Source organism: Crinia signifera, chromosome 1 (genome assembly GCF_055691185.1).
Source record: "Crinia signifera chromosome 1, ASM5569118v1, whole genome shotgun sequence".
NCBI lineage: Eukaryota > Metazoa > Chordata > Amphibia > Anura > Myobatrachidae > Crinia > Crinia signifera.
The window spans coordinates 113,886,259-113,904,346 of record NC_139217.1 but is presented as its reverse complement, the minus strand read 5'-3'; the positions used below and the strand labels follow the sequence as shown (position 1 = coordinate 113,904,346).

At 41.0% G+C, this 18,088-nt stretch overlaps 1 protein-coding gene across 4 annotated transcripts in view; it reads right to left on the bottom strand.

Annotated features, from left to right (window-relative positions):
• Nucleotides 1-771: 771 nt before the first annotated feature.
• ARFIP1 (ARF interacting protein 1) overlaps nt 772-18,088 on the bottom strand; it is a 146,966-nt gene continuing 129,649 nt past the window's right edge. For 2 of the 4 annotated variants that reach the window (XM_083171743.1, XM_083171757.1), the window contains one exon: nt 773-3,316. In XM_083171743.1, coding sequence (XP_083027869.1) covers nt 3,161-3,316 — 156 coding nt within the window. In that variant the 3' untranslated portion in view covers nt 773-3,160. Of the gene's footprint in view, nt 3,317-18,088 lie in introns of all 4 variants that reach the window. The other 2 variants (XM_083171750.1, XM_083171762.1) reach the window with 2 other exon arrangements.

The window sequence follows — 18,088 nt, the reverse complement described above, 5'->3', positions numbered from 1 at the left end:
AATGACAACAATTTGATATGAAAAAGACTTGATATATATCGTTTTTATGTACTTAAGATGTGCATACTTGATTAAGCTATTTAAATAAGTTATCAAGACTTTAGAGGTCTAAATATTACACCTCCGCACAGGACGCAAACCTACAACTGTCAGATATATACTGTGTTTTTTCCCTTCCAGCAGGGAATGTTATAGGTCAAGCAGCCTCAACACCAATATTTAAAATAAGTACGAGACAGGGGCTTTGTGTTTAAGTATACACACAAACCCGCAGGAAAATTGTAAAATACTGTATGTTACACAAACCTTAAACTAAGGCTTGAAACTGCTGCAGAAACCATCATTCCGCAGAACAGTTGCCTGTTTATACCCAGTTTTCACGTAACACATGCGCATTGCTCTGGGAATGAAACATAATTCTTTTAGACAACTGTCCAAATATGAAGTAAACTAATTTCACCTGAAAAGCAGAATTAGTTTAATGAAATGCTTTCAAGTCTCCTTGTAATTATCACCACTACAAAATCAGGCACCTCTTTGTTTTCAGGTCATTTAACTGGCAATTAATTCTTCCACCAAACATTTCTACTACTTACATTGTAAAACCTAGAACAAGGACAAAGGATTTTGGATCTATTCATACCCGTTACAGTGTATGTCACATGCCTTCCCTGTTTGAGAATTAAAGAACAATTCCATAGCCCTCCGCAGTTGATTAGATCATTGTCAGCTTTTGTTTGAAATCAATCTCCCCAAAATAATAAAAAAAATAGTCTGCATGAAACACCTTTAATAATTATACAAAGTTAAACACAGGAGCCATATTCAAAAGGTTTATAATCTATAATTACAAATAAGTGATACCCAAGTATAGAAACAGAATGTAATCAGACACAAGAAGTAAATATCACATACATGATGTAACTCAATACTAACAACCAGATATACTAATCCATTTTAACATAATTAGACAAATGATACAGAAATCAAATAATATATTTATTGAGTAAATACTGTAAATAAAGTCAATATTTTTTGAGACATTTGAAATTAAAATAAACACACAGGAAAGCAGTTTATCCATACGACAATCCTTAGAAACATTAAAAAAAATAAAATGGGATTACACAAAACAAAAACAGAAACACACACAATAAAAACAATCCACATTGCCTGACGATATAGATTAATCTAAATCAATGACATCACTGGATAACCGTATCAGCTGGTACAACGTGACTGGCCAGCTTCTTATGGTATTTAAGCAAATAACTTTACCATACAGTGCCAATGTCCTTCAATATCATTCTATGCTGAAACAGCAGGTTTAAAAGTCCATTTAAAAGCAGCCTGGTCAAATCTTATAAAAGGCACATCATTGCGAGTTAAGGCAGGCATGGTTAAATCTGAAAGAACATCCCCAATATCCGCAGAGACAGCAGCAAATTTACATAGATGGTTCTCCAGGACTGAATAATGTGGTGGCCAACCTCTGCCACTCTACCAAGTGATACAGGAGTGCAATTTGGAACCACAAGGCACAGAAATCACTTCTCTACTTTACTACAGAACTCCAATTAAAACTAATGAAAAGGATCTGGAGTGACGGCAATATTACCGTTTGCCCATGCTGAAAGTATGTTTTAGCAGACTGTACTTAAATAAACAGGACATTGTGAATCATTTACATGAACAAATCAGAGAAATAAAATGAAGGTACAATCGGAGTGTCCATACAACAGTAAATACTGTACACGAGTAAGAAGCTTTTATTGCATAAAAGCAGTGAAATTGGAAAAACTACATTTGCACATTAGAAAAGATATTGCTTATAACTAAAAGCAATGATTATTCTGTAGATTAGTCCACAAGGAGGATAAATAAAGAAAACAAGGCTTATGGAAATAAGAAAAAAAAAGTTAAGCCATTTCTATTGGTTGGAACGTTTTATAAGTTATAAAAGCCTTTGACAACCGTAGCGGTCTATAAAACTGCAATTCCCACACATGTACATCATATCGTAACAATGCATTCTGGGCATTCTAGTAGACAGGTTGACAACACTAAATTACACAGGACAAACAGATCATTCTAAAGGAGGAGAAAGAGTGGGTTGTAGGGTGGGGAGACCAGAAAAACATTTGAAAAAAGAAGTAATTTGGAACAGTATAACTTATATAGGGAACCTTGTGTAAGAAAAAAGTCCCATCAAACCAATATCCTGTTACTTTTGATTTCATGGAGTAGTAATATTAAGTAATCAAGCTGAGAATCAGTCTCATATCATATTTTTATCAGACACTGATGAGATTAAAGTTAAAATAATGGAGATCGAGCTAAGTTTGTAAATGAAGCAGTTCTTATCAATGTCATTGTCTTGCCCTGTAATAATGAACGAAGCAAATTGACATATTTACAGCCATATGCTGTAAAGGAAATGCCAATGAACAGTCTAAGCAGCACAAACGATGATATAAAGACTTGATATTTACATGGTAAATAACAGTATTTCTTTCTTTTTTTAAACATACAACTTTTACATTAAAGTGACTCTTTGAAGATGTTTATTTAGATTTAAATATAAAATTATCTGTTACCATCAGAAACCATGAAAAACACCCTTTGGAATTACTACATTTGGTCACTAATTGGACCACGAATTAAGCCGATGATTTATTTTTGTTCTCAGTGCAAAAGTACATTTCTTTATCAATCTAGACCACAAGTTCACAAACTCGGTCCTCAGGACCCCCACACAGTGCATGTTTTGCAGATCTCCTCACAGAACCACAAATTAAATAATTAGCTCCACCTGTGATTTTACAAATGTGTCAGTGAGTAACGAATGCACCTGTGTATCTGCTGGGTGAGCTGGAAAACGTGAACTGTGTGGGGTCCTGAGGACCAAGTTTGAGAACCCCTGATCTAGACAAAACAGACTGCCATCTCCATGCAGGCAAAATGAGTGTCCTCTAATAAAGTTAAGGAAATTACAATTATAGAATATCTTCTTTCATTAACTTCATTGTTAGAGTATTAAAAATTATGAAACAGAGTGGTCTGTGTATAAATCATTAAGAGAACTGCTTAATCCCAGTCCCTCTCATCAAATTAAATGCATCAGCCCTGATCAGAGATTGCATCTTGGTTTGCAGTAATATTACTGCTCCTCCAGCCAAGACGGAGAATCCACTCCTGGGGTTTTCAATTTCACATGGAATTGTTTCAACGTTTGTTCCAGCTGCTTCTGGTTCCCGGCGAAGTAGGCAGCAATTGCATTGTGAAACAGAACTAGCTGATTGTGAAGAACTTTTACCTAGGAAGAAGAGGGGAAAATATATAAAATTTGATAAACAGATTATTACAGCCATTAAAGCATTAACCTAAATGATATTGTCTATTTTTTACCTGCCATGAATAAATGAGAGTGACAAACAAGTGGCCATTATTCATAAACGCTTACTGCAGTGGTTTTCAAACTCGGTCCTCACACAGTTCACGTTTTCCAGGACACCCAACAGGTGCACTCATTACTGACTGACACATTTTAAAAGATCCACAGGTGGAGCTAATAATTTCACTTTTGATTCCTTGAGGAGACCTGCAAAACATGCACTGTGTGGGGTCCTGTGGACCGGCTTTGAGAACCTGTGTCTTACTGTAAATCGATGTATATTTCTATTAATCTGCACCATGTCTTGGATCCAGTTACCTTTTAAAATTACTATGCTGTACAGAAAAAAGGCAGCCTCAAAATACAAAGAGCCTTGAAATATTGGGGGTGTATTCAATCCCAGGTCACGCCTGTCGGTAGGTTCCTACAGCTGTGACCCTGGCCGATTTTAGTTCTGCCCGCCTGCATAAAGGCAGGTGGGATTCAATGTCCCACCTGCCGATCGGCGAAAAGGGGGCATGTCCTCGTAAACGGCTATGCATACGTATACTGCTGTGATCGCGACAATCCACGGGCCATTCTCAGGAAAAGGGGCCCCACTGCTTTTAAAGTCTGGTCCGATCCGTCGATCTGCCTCTTCAATGCGGTCAGGAAAGATAGCATTGAAAAGGCGCCTATCGCTATTTCCCCCCATCGGAAATATCGGCAGGGATTGAATACCCCCCTTTGTGTTATTCCTATTCCTAACCAATGTTACATAGGGAAAGAGCTTTTACACCATTATAAAAAAAACTGAATCTATTTGAACAAGGCTACCACCAATGATACACAATACAGTAATCAAAAGTGGCAAATGTCTACGGAGGTCAATGTGATAACTGCAGGCTAGAAGAGGATGGGGTACTTCTCATAACACAAATATTCTAATTTAGTACAATGCAAATGTTACATTTTATAAAATGTGGCAACATTTTTAAATCTCTGAACATTGGAATGTCAAGTATTTCATTTTACATGCAGTGCAATGAACATAATGCAGGAGAGTTATGGTGTGTTTGTGTCCTAACGTGTATACATAGAAAAGATCTAATCGGTCTCAAGGCATTGATGTCTTTATGTAAATATATTCCTGGAGTGCACATTGAAACTATGTGATGACAGATTACAATAGCATGATAAAAACCTGTAAACCACACACACACATTACACACATGACACAAACCATCCTGTTCAGGTAACTCTTCAGCTTTCTAAAATGTAGTGGAGTAATTGAGTTTTCCTGCAATATATTTTTCTTTATAAACCTGTATTCTTATATACAAATGAGAATGGCTTTCTCCAGAAAACTGTCACAGCGGCATTACATCACAACTGCAAACGCTCAAACAAATTCATAAATAGACACATTTCTGACTCTTGAAGTTCTTGTACTCAAAGTTCCAAAATTTTGGTGAAAAGAAGCAGCTAATCAGAATAAAAATACACTTAGGGCAGTATTCAATTATATCTGGATTTTTTGGGTAGCCGAAAAATCCAAATATACCTATTCAAAGCAGCTGCTTTTGGTTGTTTTTTTTCCATTGATACAGTTTTGACTATTTGAATTTGCATCGGCAAGAAATAGTAAAAAAAACGGATGCATGTTCTCCCACCATGGCTATTATCGCAACACTCAAAAGGGGGATTTTTGTAAGAACTTACCGTTCGAATCCCTTTCTCTGAGTTCATCCTGGTGACACAGCTAACCATGGGATGTAGGAGGGTCCGCAGGAGCAAAGCATCTATGCTAACTTCTTTGAGAGGCAGGCTCCTCCCTTCTGCATCCCAGCATTCCTCAGTTCAAATTCTAAAGCACACTAGGATACATTACTCAGCATAACGCCTGCACATATTAATATGCACAATCAAATACAGTATAACCAAATAACATGACAATACATGAACCGGTATAAACTTACTGAGCATAAGGAAGGGATTGCTGTGTCACCAGGATGGACTCAGGAGAAAGGGATTCAAACGGTAACTTCTTACAAAAATCCCCTTTTCTCTGTCGTCCATCCTGGTGACACAGCTAACCATGGGACGCTCAAGAGCCGGTCCTTTGGGAGGGTACGCTCAGGTTTGCAGTTCTCATCACTGCTTGCCCAAATAAAGCATCCTCCGATGCAAACTAATGGAACCTGTAGAAATTGGTAAAGGTGTGAACAAAGGACCAGGTGGCAGCCCTGCATAACTGCTCCGCTGTAGCCCCATGACACACAGCCCAAGGGGAAGCAACTGACCTGGTGGTATGGGCATTAATCCTGGAGGGAATCGGTCTGCCTACCTTATTGTAAGCAAAGGCAATCATGACCTTAACAATATAGCAATGGTCTGCTTAGAAGCAGGCCACCCTCTCTTATGTACGTCATATAGTACCAAAAGCAAATCAGTTTTGCGCAAATCCTTGACTCTGTCCACATATATGCGCAGAGCGTGAACCACGTCCAATTTCTTCAGTTTGTCCCTATTTCTCGCCTCCTCTAGGGGACAAAATACCGGGAGCACAATCTCCTGTTTAAAATGGAAATTTGATATTATATTAGGTAGAAACTTCGGCACTGTTCTAAGAACAGCTATCATCATGAAAAAACAGAAATGGGGACTTACAAGACATTTCCAAAACCCGCCTCGCCAAGACTATAGCTAACAGAAAGGTAAGTTTCCAACAAAGATATTTAAGATCAGCCGACCTTAAAGGCTCAAATGGTGGCTTCTGTAGAACAGACAACACCAGAGACAGATCCCAAGCTGCCACCGACTGCCTATACGGAGGTTTAAGTCTCATAACTCCCTGGAAGAAGGTCTGTACTTATGGCAACAGAGCCACTCTTTTTTGAAAGAATATGGACAAAGTGGACAACTGTACCTTTAAAGACTGCAGGCTCAGCCCCGCTGAAAAACAGTCATGGAGAAACTCCAAAAGTCTAGTGACCTTAAACCTAGAGGTGTGTAGCTTCTGACGTTCACACCACCTGATATAAATTTTCCAAACACACAGGCCGACACAGGCTTCCGAGCCCTAAGCATGGTTTGGATAACCGCATCTGAGAAACATTTCTTCCTCAATAAGGAGGTTTCAAAAGTCAGTCCGTCAAATTAAGACGAACTAGTGCCTGGTGTAGAAAAGGTCCTTGCCCGAGTAGGTCTGGCTGAAGAGGAAGACACCATGATTCCATCGACAACCTCAGTATGTCTGAATACCAAGACCTCCTGGGCCAATCCGAAGCAATCAAGATGATTTGCACCCCATGTGTCCTCACTCTTGAGGACCTGAGCAATCATGGGAAATGGAGGGAATACATATGTGAGGCTGAAACACCATGGAACAGTCATGGCATCCACTGCCCACTCCAGGGGATCCCTGGTCCACCAGCAGAATCTGGGAACCTGATAATTGTGTCTGGACGCCATCAAGTCCACCTCTGGGAGCCCCCAAAGTGCTACTATGTCCTGAAAAACTTCCTGATGCAACGCCAATTCTCCTTCCAGCAGTTCCGCCCTGCTGAGGAAGTCCGCCTCCACATTCCGGATCCCCGGAATGAACACGGCTGACAGAGCTGGGATGTTCACTTCTGAACACTGAAAAATCTGAGACTTCCTGCTTGGCCATCTTGCTGCGAGTACCCCCTTGATGGTTGAGATAAGCCACAGCCGTGGCATTGTCCGATTGTATGCGCATGGGTGACCCCTTCAGGAGGTCTTCCGCCTGTAGAAGTGTCTTTGATTCTGAACTGGACCACAGACCTTACAATCTGAGGTGTAGGGCCACTATCCCCCAGCCCTGAGACTGGCATCAGTCGTGATGACCAACCAATCCCACGAGCGAAGGGACCGCCCCAATTAAAGAGACTCCAGATTCATCCACCAGATCAACGAGTCCCTTGTCTCCTGAGACAGTAACACTGTTTCTTGTTTCATGGATTTCAAGTTCCCGGACCAACTGGACAGAATGTTCCATTGAAAGGGCCTTGAGTGAAACCTGCAGGGTCTTGAATGTTGCCACCATTTTGCCCAACAGCTTCAAAAACTCTGCCATATCGAGGGATTTGGCGACTGGAGAATCGTCAGCACCAACCGGCTAATGTCCACTGCTTTGGACTCTGGGAGCAAAACACGATGTAGGTGTGTATCCAAAATCACACCCAAAAACTGAAGTTTCTGAGTGGGCGTTAAATGAGACTTCGGAAGATTTAACATCCACCCGTGGTCTCAAAGAAACGGTGTTGCAATCGTCAGATGTTCCTGTAACTTCTCTGCAGATTCTTCCTTGAACAAGAGGTCTTCCAACTATGGAATAATCACAATCCCTTTTAACCTGAGAGCCGCTACCATGACAGCCATCACTTTTGTGAAAACTCTCAGTGCTGCGGCCAGCCCGAAAGGTAGAGCTTGAAACTGCAGATGAGTTTCTCCTATTGTGAAATGCAGTAAAGATTGATGTTCCCTGCATATAGGTATGTGTATATAAGCATCCTGGATGTCCACTGATGCTAGAAATTCTCCAGGTTCTATGCTTAAAAGCACTGACCAAAGAGATTCCATCCTGAAGTGATCCACCCACAGATGTAGGTTTAAAGACTTTAGGTTTAGAATGGGTCTGAATGAACAGTCTGGTTTGGGGACCAAGAAAAGAAAGGAATAAAATCCCTTCTTTCTTTTCTCCTGAGTTACCGGGATCACCACTCCTTTCTCGAGTAGCGACGTTGCCGCGCCCCCCCCCCCCCCCAAATAAGGCTTTTCGCAAGCGAGCTTCTCTCGGCAGGGGTGTTGGGAGAAATCTCTTTGGAGGGAAACCCCTGAGATTGATCCTGTAACCCTGAGAAATTATGGAGAGAACCCAAGGGTCCGGGGTGGAGAGTGTCCACACATCCCGAAACTGCAGGAGGCGACCCCCCACTCTGATCCCAGAACAGGGAGTCTCCGCCCTGTCGTGCTGAGGAGTTATCCTCACTTTTGTAAGGGTGTTTCTTTGCAAAGGCCCCAAAGCGGGATCTGGGTGCCCTTCCTTTCCCAGAGTGAAACTTTCCTCTACCTGTTTGTCCTCTACTGGACGCACCCCCTTAAAAGGAGGAATGTAAATGCCCCAAACCTAGCTCTTTCCCCCCATGGCTTGCTTAATAAGGGAATCCAGTTCTGCCCCAAAAAGAAGTTCTCCCTTAAAAGCCAATGCCTCTAGAGACTTCTTGGACTCACTTTCAGCTTTCCAAGCCTTAAGCCAGAGAGCTCTCCTAGCTGCCAAAGAAATGGCTGACACTTTTGATGCCATCTTGGTGCCTTCTTCACCTTTGTTCACAAACATACTCCGCTGCACACTTCAGCTTTTCAGGCAAAGCAAAGGCTTCTGTGTCAGGTTGGAGCTGATTACACAAGGCATCAGCCCACTTCATCATGGCCTTGGATACCCAAGCAGATGCAATAATCGGACGTAAGGTAAAGCCCACCCCTTCAAACACAGCCTTAAGATAGCCTTCAATCTTTTTATCCATGGGGTCTTTGAAAGCAGCAGGTGCATTCACCAGAGGGATCTTCTCCCACAACTTCACATGCTCTTCCAGCATGGGATACAGGTTTGCAAATCTCTTGGGCATGATAAGCCTTTTATCATGCTTCTCCAAGTAGTGCTATCATGCCCTCATCCTAGGGAAATGTAACTGCATCCCTGCACAGTTTCTTAAATACACCCTGAATTGGCACTTCATCCTCATCTGAGAGGACTCAACCCAGGTCCCAGAAAACCTCCTTTCATGGAGATTAAAGCACACAGGACACGCTTCTGTCAGCCTCTGCTGCGCTTTCAGTGTACACAAACTTCCTCTGGAGGTTTCAAAATGTAGCCCGTAACTAAGAGAATATTAATAAAAAAAAAAACCCTAGCTACTCTAAAGAACTGCTGCAGTCCACAGCCAGTCAGCACAGCACCCACTCCAGTGAGCACCTAAAACTGGGATGCAGAAGGGAGGAGCCTGCCTATCAAAGTAGTTCACATAGGTGCCTTGCTCCTGCGGACCCTCCTACATCCCATGGTTAGCGGTGTCACCAGGATGGACAACAGAGAAGTCACTGACGAAGTCCTAGTGACGTAACGCGTAGGGTCGTAGCCTGGCATCATCATTTCTGTTCGTCCAAGGATCAGCTGAAGCTGCTGCTGCCGCTGCTCAAATCCTTTCCCAACGGGAACCCTCATGCTGTAAACGGTGCGGATCTGTCTAACCGCCCACTGTGGTACGTGATTCTGTACTTTGTGATCCAGTGTTTTAAAGGAAATAAAATATTGTACCATCTTTTATCTGCACTATGGAGCGCTCCTGTTCATTTCTTTTATAGAATATATATATATATATACATACATATATATATATATATATATATATATATATATATCTATATATATATATCTATATATATCTCTATCTCTGAGATAGATATCTGATACATTGAAATGTAACCAGACAAAAAAGGTAGACTTGCACGTGAGTGAGGAAATCATCAGCAGCAAAGGGGTTTACAATAAAGTAACAATAAAGCAACAATACAGCAAATCAAAAGCAAGTGTAATAAATTAGGACAAGAGGGGGAATTGGAATGCCAGAGAAGGGGGGGAGAAAAGGACAAAGTGAAATGGAGATAATGAAAAAGTGGCACTATACAGTTGGTAAATTCCTTGGAGTTTCTGCACAAATAACATCCAAAATTTGGTAATTTACTCATGTAAGTCATAGAAACCAATATGTATGCAATAAATGACAACATACAAAAAGATATGCTCTTAATGTATTGATCAACAGTCCAAAAAGTCTGTTGGAAAAATCAATGCTAAACAAGTTCCTAGACTGTCAAATAATTCAGTTTTATTTTTTGTAGATGTGAAAAAATTGTGTGTACTAAATACTGTTGCAAGCAGAATAATATAAAGCACTGCCCATCCTCCTCTTAGGTCTAAATGTTTGTAATAATGTATATAAGCTGCTTTTATTAAACAAGGTGGACAAAAACTTTCCCAGTATTTAAAAATGCTTGAGACGACCATGTTTAATTGCTAAGCAGCTCAGAAAGCTCAGTGAGGCCTCAAACAGCAGCGTTCCTACGCACTAGCCATCAAGCAGCAGCTGAATTCTTTGTTCTGTCCCAATCTGTGCCTGCTCCTTTGTGAAACCAGAGCTGCATGATGTCACCTCCTCACTACCATCTATTTAAAGGTTTGTCACTTATTTGCTCTATTTTCAATAAAGGGCAAAAAAAAAAAAAACTTTGTAAAAAACACACACACACACACACACACACACACACACACACACACACACACACACACACATTCTGAAACCAACCATCTGGTATTGACTTGTGTAAAATGACAATAATAACACAAAACCTAGGTTGAAACAACATGACAGCAAAACAAAAAATACAATAAAAATAAAAATGGTAAACACAATATACAAGAACGATTTCCTGTGTGTTATTAGAGATGCAGACAGTGCTGGAGGACAGCCGATAGAATGCATTTTTATGTCATAATAGTCTAGGCCAGAATAACAAAAACATGGGGGAGGAAGACATTAAGGGAAATGGTCACATTTAAAAGTTCTATTATAACAGGCATCCCTTTTCAAGGTTTAATGTATGTGGATAGAACGTACACATCATTTCATTGAAAGAACTGACTTAATAGCCTTAGAACCCTTGAAAAAGGCTAGGTAAAGATGATATAGCGTTGACTCTCCAGAAGGTTGTAGTTCTAAGCATAGTGGCAATATTTAAAACAAAAAATGATTAAGAGACACTTTCTTTAATCATAAGGACAAACAGTATTAATCCCTTCCTATGCCAATTACAGGTTACAGTAGCAAACACATCATTCACACAATACAGCTAATGAGAGAGCAAATGACACAAAACTTCTCACGCGAGTGATTGGACTAATGTAAAAGCTGTTAAATCATTCCAACTTACTTTTATCTAGAACTCCGTCTATGCAAACACCACAGTACAGAAAGTGTTAGGCATCCCTATTGATAACATGTAAATTGCTATCATAAATCCTAGAAGTCTGACTGCTGTAGACATGAGAACAATGCGATCTATGGGTTTACAGCTCTAATGATTGCTTAAATTATACAATTCAGAGATGGTGTCTAAATACTTTTCACAGGACATGAGACAGAGAGAAAATGTACACCATATATAACAGCGCTTACTTTTGCACAATGAAGCTAGCCTGAGCTGGGAGCAGAGCAAGTAACTGCACTGCAGGCAGGGAATTATCTTTTGGCTTGGTGTCTTTCCAATCCATTTATTGCAGGTACGCTGCAGCTGGGGCAGATGTGAACTATGCAGAGAGATTAGGCTTTGAGAGGAGTGCATCCAAACCAAAATATAAAATTGCAGTGTAAAAAATAGAGCTGCCCAGTAATTATGGGTTACATGCAAAAGCAGGCAGTATTTAATCTGCATTGTCCAGGTGCAAAGTTATGGGGCCTACACATGGGGACATGTGTGCTGAGCAAAGCCAGATCGCTCAGATCACATAGCAAGAGCACTAGCACACAGCGATGTGTGCCGAGAGATCTGTCAGCGCCAGTGTTCTCTGGTGACTGAAAACTGGCAGTGACTATTAACAAGCACGCATGCCCCAACTCGGTTCTGTCATCTGGATCCTGACTGCAAGGATATCATACCCAACCCTTACAGATACATCCATCTTTTTTAAACAAAATACAGGAATGCAAAATATATAATAAATCAGTATTTGGATGTAATTGAACGTTTGAATATTTCTAGATTCTGTATATCACTGCCAATATACAGCTTCTGCCCAGAAAACAAATTTTGTTTATGCAATCACGCTGCATGATCAATAGCTGAACTATAGTATATTTAAAAATGGTCTTCAAATAGGAACACTACAAAAAAAAAAAAAAAAAAAATCGAATTTACAAAGTTTCAGTAACTTAATTTCAGGTGGGCACATAGGAGAAACCAGTTCCTTTTATGCTCACACATACTGTAAACGATCAAATATGCTCTCATCCCCTCAAGGCAGGGCCAGAATGCACAGATCCCCAATGATCACACATGCAGTGGGTGAATAATCATTGTGTTTGCATTCCATTAGATACTACACACAACACCCAGCTGTGTTCCTTACTGAAAATGCATATCGTGTTTATTTTTGAAGAAGTCCTTGCTAAAGCTGCTACACACGGCTACATGTCCTGCAGAGCTTTGGTAATTATTATACAATTGCTAAAATAAAATCAGACATAAGTTGGTTCCAAATTTACAGAAAGCAAATACTGAATAAGTGCATACCTTTCCAGGTAAACCTTCAACATATGATTTTCATATTGTTGTTACCAGTCGCTATATGCAGATTGTTGTTACCATACCTGTGCTATGATGACAGGCGCCGGGACTGGTGCATGCTCAGTACAAACCTCTGTACTGCGCATGCGGCCACTTCTATGGGCTGCTTCAGCAACAGCCCATAGAAGGGATATCCTGGTCCCAGCGCCTATATAATACAGATGAGAAGCACCAGGACCAGAGTGTGTGCAGTACCGACACAGGTACTGCGCATGCACAATCCCCGGGTTTTATGGGCTGTTACACCATATTGTAGTGGAGCAACATTGGTTTCAAAGCATCAGCATACATTAAGGGCATTTATCTAGTTCGCTGTTAAGGTGCCCATAAATGTTGCGATTATCGCATTCGCTTTGTACTTTTAAAGTACAAAACGCATCTCATGTGCGTCCCCGCAGGTACAATATTGTAAAGGACAAAAAGTATCTGCATGCAGTACTTTTTGTGCTCCATCGCATCGCATCGTAGCATTAGCAGCTATCAACTTTAAAAAAAAATCGGATCGCATCGCACCCGCACATGTAGGGGGATCGCATCGCATCCCCCTACGGGTGCCGGACGGCTCCCTAACAGTCGGGATTCCGACAGTCATTCCTCCGACGTCGGAATCCTGACTGCTCCCTCGTGGGGGTCCACGACCCCCATAGAGGGAGAATAAATAAATAGGTGGCAAGCGCAGCGTGCCCGCAAGAGGCTTCCTTGAGCTCCCCACGCTGTGCAGTCGGGATTCCGTCATCGGAGTACTGACTGTTGGAATCCCGACTGTCGGGGTAATATACCACAACCCCCCCCTACATGTGCCAGAATCGTTCGGCACATTTTAAAGTACAAAACGTACAGCCCCATATCTGAACGTGTATGGACACCTTTAGAGGCAAATTCCTTCCCAAATGGACAAAACCATGTGCACTGCAGGTGGGGCAGATGCAACATGTGCATAGAGAATTTGGGTGAGTTATTTTGTTTCTGTGCAGGGAAAATACTGGCTGCTTTATTTCTACACTGCAATATAGATCTCACTTTGAAGAAAAACCCCACCCAAATCTTATTCTAAGTGAGATCTATATTGTAGTGTAGAAATAAAGCAGCCAGTATTTTCCCCACACAGAAACAAAGTAACTCACCCAAAGCTAATTCTCTATGCACATGTTGCATCTGCCCCACCAGTGCACATGGTTTTGTCCATTTGAGAAGGAATTTGCCTCTTAAGGCCCATACACACTGGGCGACTTTGAGCTGAAATTTGCGCAAAAAAGCGGGTTTGAGCGGCTTTCAGCTTAAAGCCGCCCAGTGTGTATGGCCCGGCGGTGAGCGCTGCTGCGTGCTCCCGCAACATATGGTTATACCAGCAGATGAGCGGCTTTCAGGATGGCTTTGCATAGCGCTCTGCTATGCAACACCGCCCCCCCGTCGGCGCCGGGCAGGGGGAAAGCCGTTCAGTGTGTATGCACTGAGCGGCTTTCCCCGCAGCGATGAACGTGGTCATCGCTGTCCATACACGCTGGGCATAGTCGCCCAGTGTGTATGGTCCTTAAGAGTGATCTAGAATAAGGCCCTAACTTTCTTATATAAAGTTTCTAGAGCCCCTTACACACTTTATGATAAAGGCGTGCTATATGCCTGTCAATAATATTATCAGCGTATACAAATATAACGATAAGTGCTCCCACGGGTCGTTATCAAACCCCATTCTCATCTGTACATGCAGTAAAATTTTGCCTATGTCGTTTATGACTCGTTCAGTATTGTTCAGTGTGTATGAACGATAAAGATACATTTTTCAGAAAACAAGGAGGGTCAGTGGTAAAGAAAACGATGTATCTATCGCTTGAAATCTCAGTGTTTATGCACTGTATCGTTCATATTTCTAGCTTGGGGGAGTTTACGGGAACCCAGTAATTAAATGTACTTATTAACACTTTACTGATATGAGGATTTATAATGGTGAATTCAATTAGTGGTGAAGCGGGTGAGATCTATGGTGTCGCAAAAAAAAATCAGCAAACCTGGTGGTACAGTAAGCATGGCATATAGCTTATCTTACTTGTGAGTACACCGCAACTAATTGCACTGACTCCATATACACTTCACTGGGTACAGAATTTACACATACATGACCAAACTAAGGTGCAGTTGATTATACCCACTGTTGTATACGTATTGCAACTAATTGCCGATGACGATTTTAAATATATTGGGTTGGATCGTTGAACATTTGGTAAGTCAAAATCATTATTTTACTTAAAATTCTTCAATTCTACAAAAAGGTGCACCATGTGGTATCCCTATCCCTTGTGCCATGTGACCGTGCTCCTTGGCACCTCTGTCCTCTCCCAAAATAGCAATTTGTGATTAATTGTTGAACCCTGTGCAGTGTGACGTGTCTTTTAGACACAAGGCACAAATGAGCATAACCTGGCAGACAATGGGGCAGATTTATTAAGCTCGGTGAAAAGATTTACTGTTTGTTTTTTATCACCAGCCAATCAGCTCCTACCTGTGAATTTACAGGCTTGGTTTGAAAAATGACAGGTAGCAACTGATTGGCCGGTTATAAAAAAACAGACACTTTATCACTTCACAGAGCTTAATAACTCTACTCCAATATTAGGTTCTACAATTTTGTCACTTCCATAATTCACTTAAAAGGCAGCTGGTTCGGGTACACCATTCATTATTCTGAAATCCAAATTACACACAGGGACAACATTCAATATTACATTGGTTATAAAATGGATGCAGAACATTATCAGAAGTGGTCTTGATGAGGTTTTTAAAATCCCTGTGTACATAGAGATATGTATTTAATAGCACTTTGCTGTGAAGAGTAGTGTTCATTTATCAGGCACTATTTTACAGCAGATATTTACTAGTATAGACATGTATGTACCACTCCAAGACACTAATGGAGAACTGCAGGATGTTGCATCAATAGATCTAGCTATAGCAGTGGTCAGGGAACTCGGTCCTCATTACCCCATGCACTGCATGTTTTGCAGGTCTCCTCACAGAATCACAAGTGAAATAACTAACTCAACCTGCGGACCTTATAAAATGTGTCTGTGAGTAATTAGTACACCTGTGCACCTGCTGGGTTACCAGCAAAACATGCACTGTGTGGGGTAATGAGGACCGAGTTCCCTGACCACTGAGCTATAGTATACTGGAATGCATGGGATGCAAGCCTCAGAACCCAAAGCTAAAAAAGTAACAGCTCGGCAGAGTTAAGATGCATACACACTGTACAATTTTTCTTACCAATTTGGTTGAAAGACATTTCCATTGAACCCAATGTCCTGGACGAAAGATGTTGACAAAAGATATTGGCGACAGATGAACGAGGAATGATGATGCGCATGCCCGCCAGTTGTTCATGGAGATTGTTCGGCAACTGTGCGTGCAGCTCAATTGGATATCTTTCAAAAAGAGCCTATAAACTGTAGCTAGATCTTTCGTCTTTCATCTGTCGTCAACATCTTTCGTCTAGGACATTGGGTTCAATGAAAAGGTCTTTCAACCAAATTGGTAAAAAAAATTGTACAGTGTGTATGCACCTTTAGAGTCAGTTATGAGGCAAAAATACATAAAGCGATAAAAAAAGGCAAATTAGTGGGCAGTTGTATATTGGGTTTATGCATGGCTGGTGTAAGGCTTCTTGGCACCCTAGGAAAAACTTTAACCTCCTCTCCCCACCTCATTCCACACTGCCTTTAATACCCACTTTCCAGCCACTCTGAAAAAGAGGAGGTGGTGCCTTAGAAGTTACACAGCTGACACCTGCATTAATAGACAGACTCTGTGGTGTCCCCCAGATCCAGGCACCCTAAAACTGCCTGATAATAGATCTGGCCCTGGAAACAAGGCAGAGTCAAGATCACAGGCTGAGGGCAGAAAGGCTGAGCATTAACCCCTTCCTGACACAGCCAGTTTTTGCCTTCCTGACAGAGCCCTTTTTTTCAAATCTGACATGTATCACTTAAGTGGGGATAACTTTTTTTTGCTTTTACTTATCCCAGTGATTTTGAGATTGTTTTCTCGTGACACATTGTACTTCAAATTAGTGGTAAATTTGGGTCGATACAGTCTGTGTTTTTTTGTGAAAAATACCAAAATGTCGTAAAAAAATGGAAAATTTAGCAATTTGCAAAATGTTAAATTTTCTGCTTGTGAGACAAATAATCATACCACTCAAAATAGTTAATAACTAACATAGACCATATGTCTACTTTATGTTTCCATCATTATTTCAACTTCCTTTTAATTTTTTTGGACACTAGGAGGCTTACAATATGAATAGCAAATTCTCAAATTTTCAAGAAAATTTCAAACACTGATTTTTTTAGGGACCAGTTCAGTTCTGATGTGACTTTGAGGGACTTGTATGTGAGACACCCCCATAAATGATGCCATTTCAAAAACTGCACCCCTCACAGTATTCAAAACAGCATTTTGGAAGTTTGTTAACCCTTTAGGTGTTTCACAGGAATTAAAACAAAGTGTAGGTGAAATTTCACCTACACTTTTCACCTATACATTTTTCTAAGGAACACAGTAGATTTTACTAGAGAAATGTGACTAAAAATTGATTCCCCCAATTCTTTTGTTTTCATAAATATCCTATATGTGGCCCTAGTGTGCACGTTGACCAAACCACAGGCTTCATAATAGAAGGAGCACCTACTTGATTTTGGAGCCTCCTTTTTATGAGATTATTTTTTAGGCACCATGTAGGTTTCTAGGCACCATAAGATGCTAAAATTTAGGAACCCCCCCACAAGTGACCCCATTTTGCAAACTACACCCCTCAGGGAATTCATCTAGGGGTATAGTGTACATTTCAAACCCCCAGGGGTTTCACCAATTGTGGTACAACTGGGCAGTGAAAATGGAAAATTAAATTTTTTACACAAAAATGCAGTTCTGGCTCAAAAATTTTCATTTTCACAAGGAATGAAGGAGACAAAGCACCCCAAAATCTGTGCCCCAATTTCTCCCGAGTACGGCAATGCCTCACATGTGACCAAAAAATACCATTTGGGTGCATGGCAGGACTCAGAAGGGAAGGAGTGATTTTTGGATTTTGCAGCTCAGATTCTGGTGGAATGTTGGTGGGTGCTATGTCGCATTAGCAAGACCCCCAAAGCACAAATACAGTGGAACCCCCCCACAAGTGACCCCATTTTGCAAACTACACCCCTCAGGGAATTCATCTAGGGGTATAGTGTACATTTCAAACCCCCAGGGGTTTCACCAATTTTGATACAACTGGGCTGTGCAAATGAAAAATTA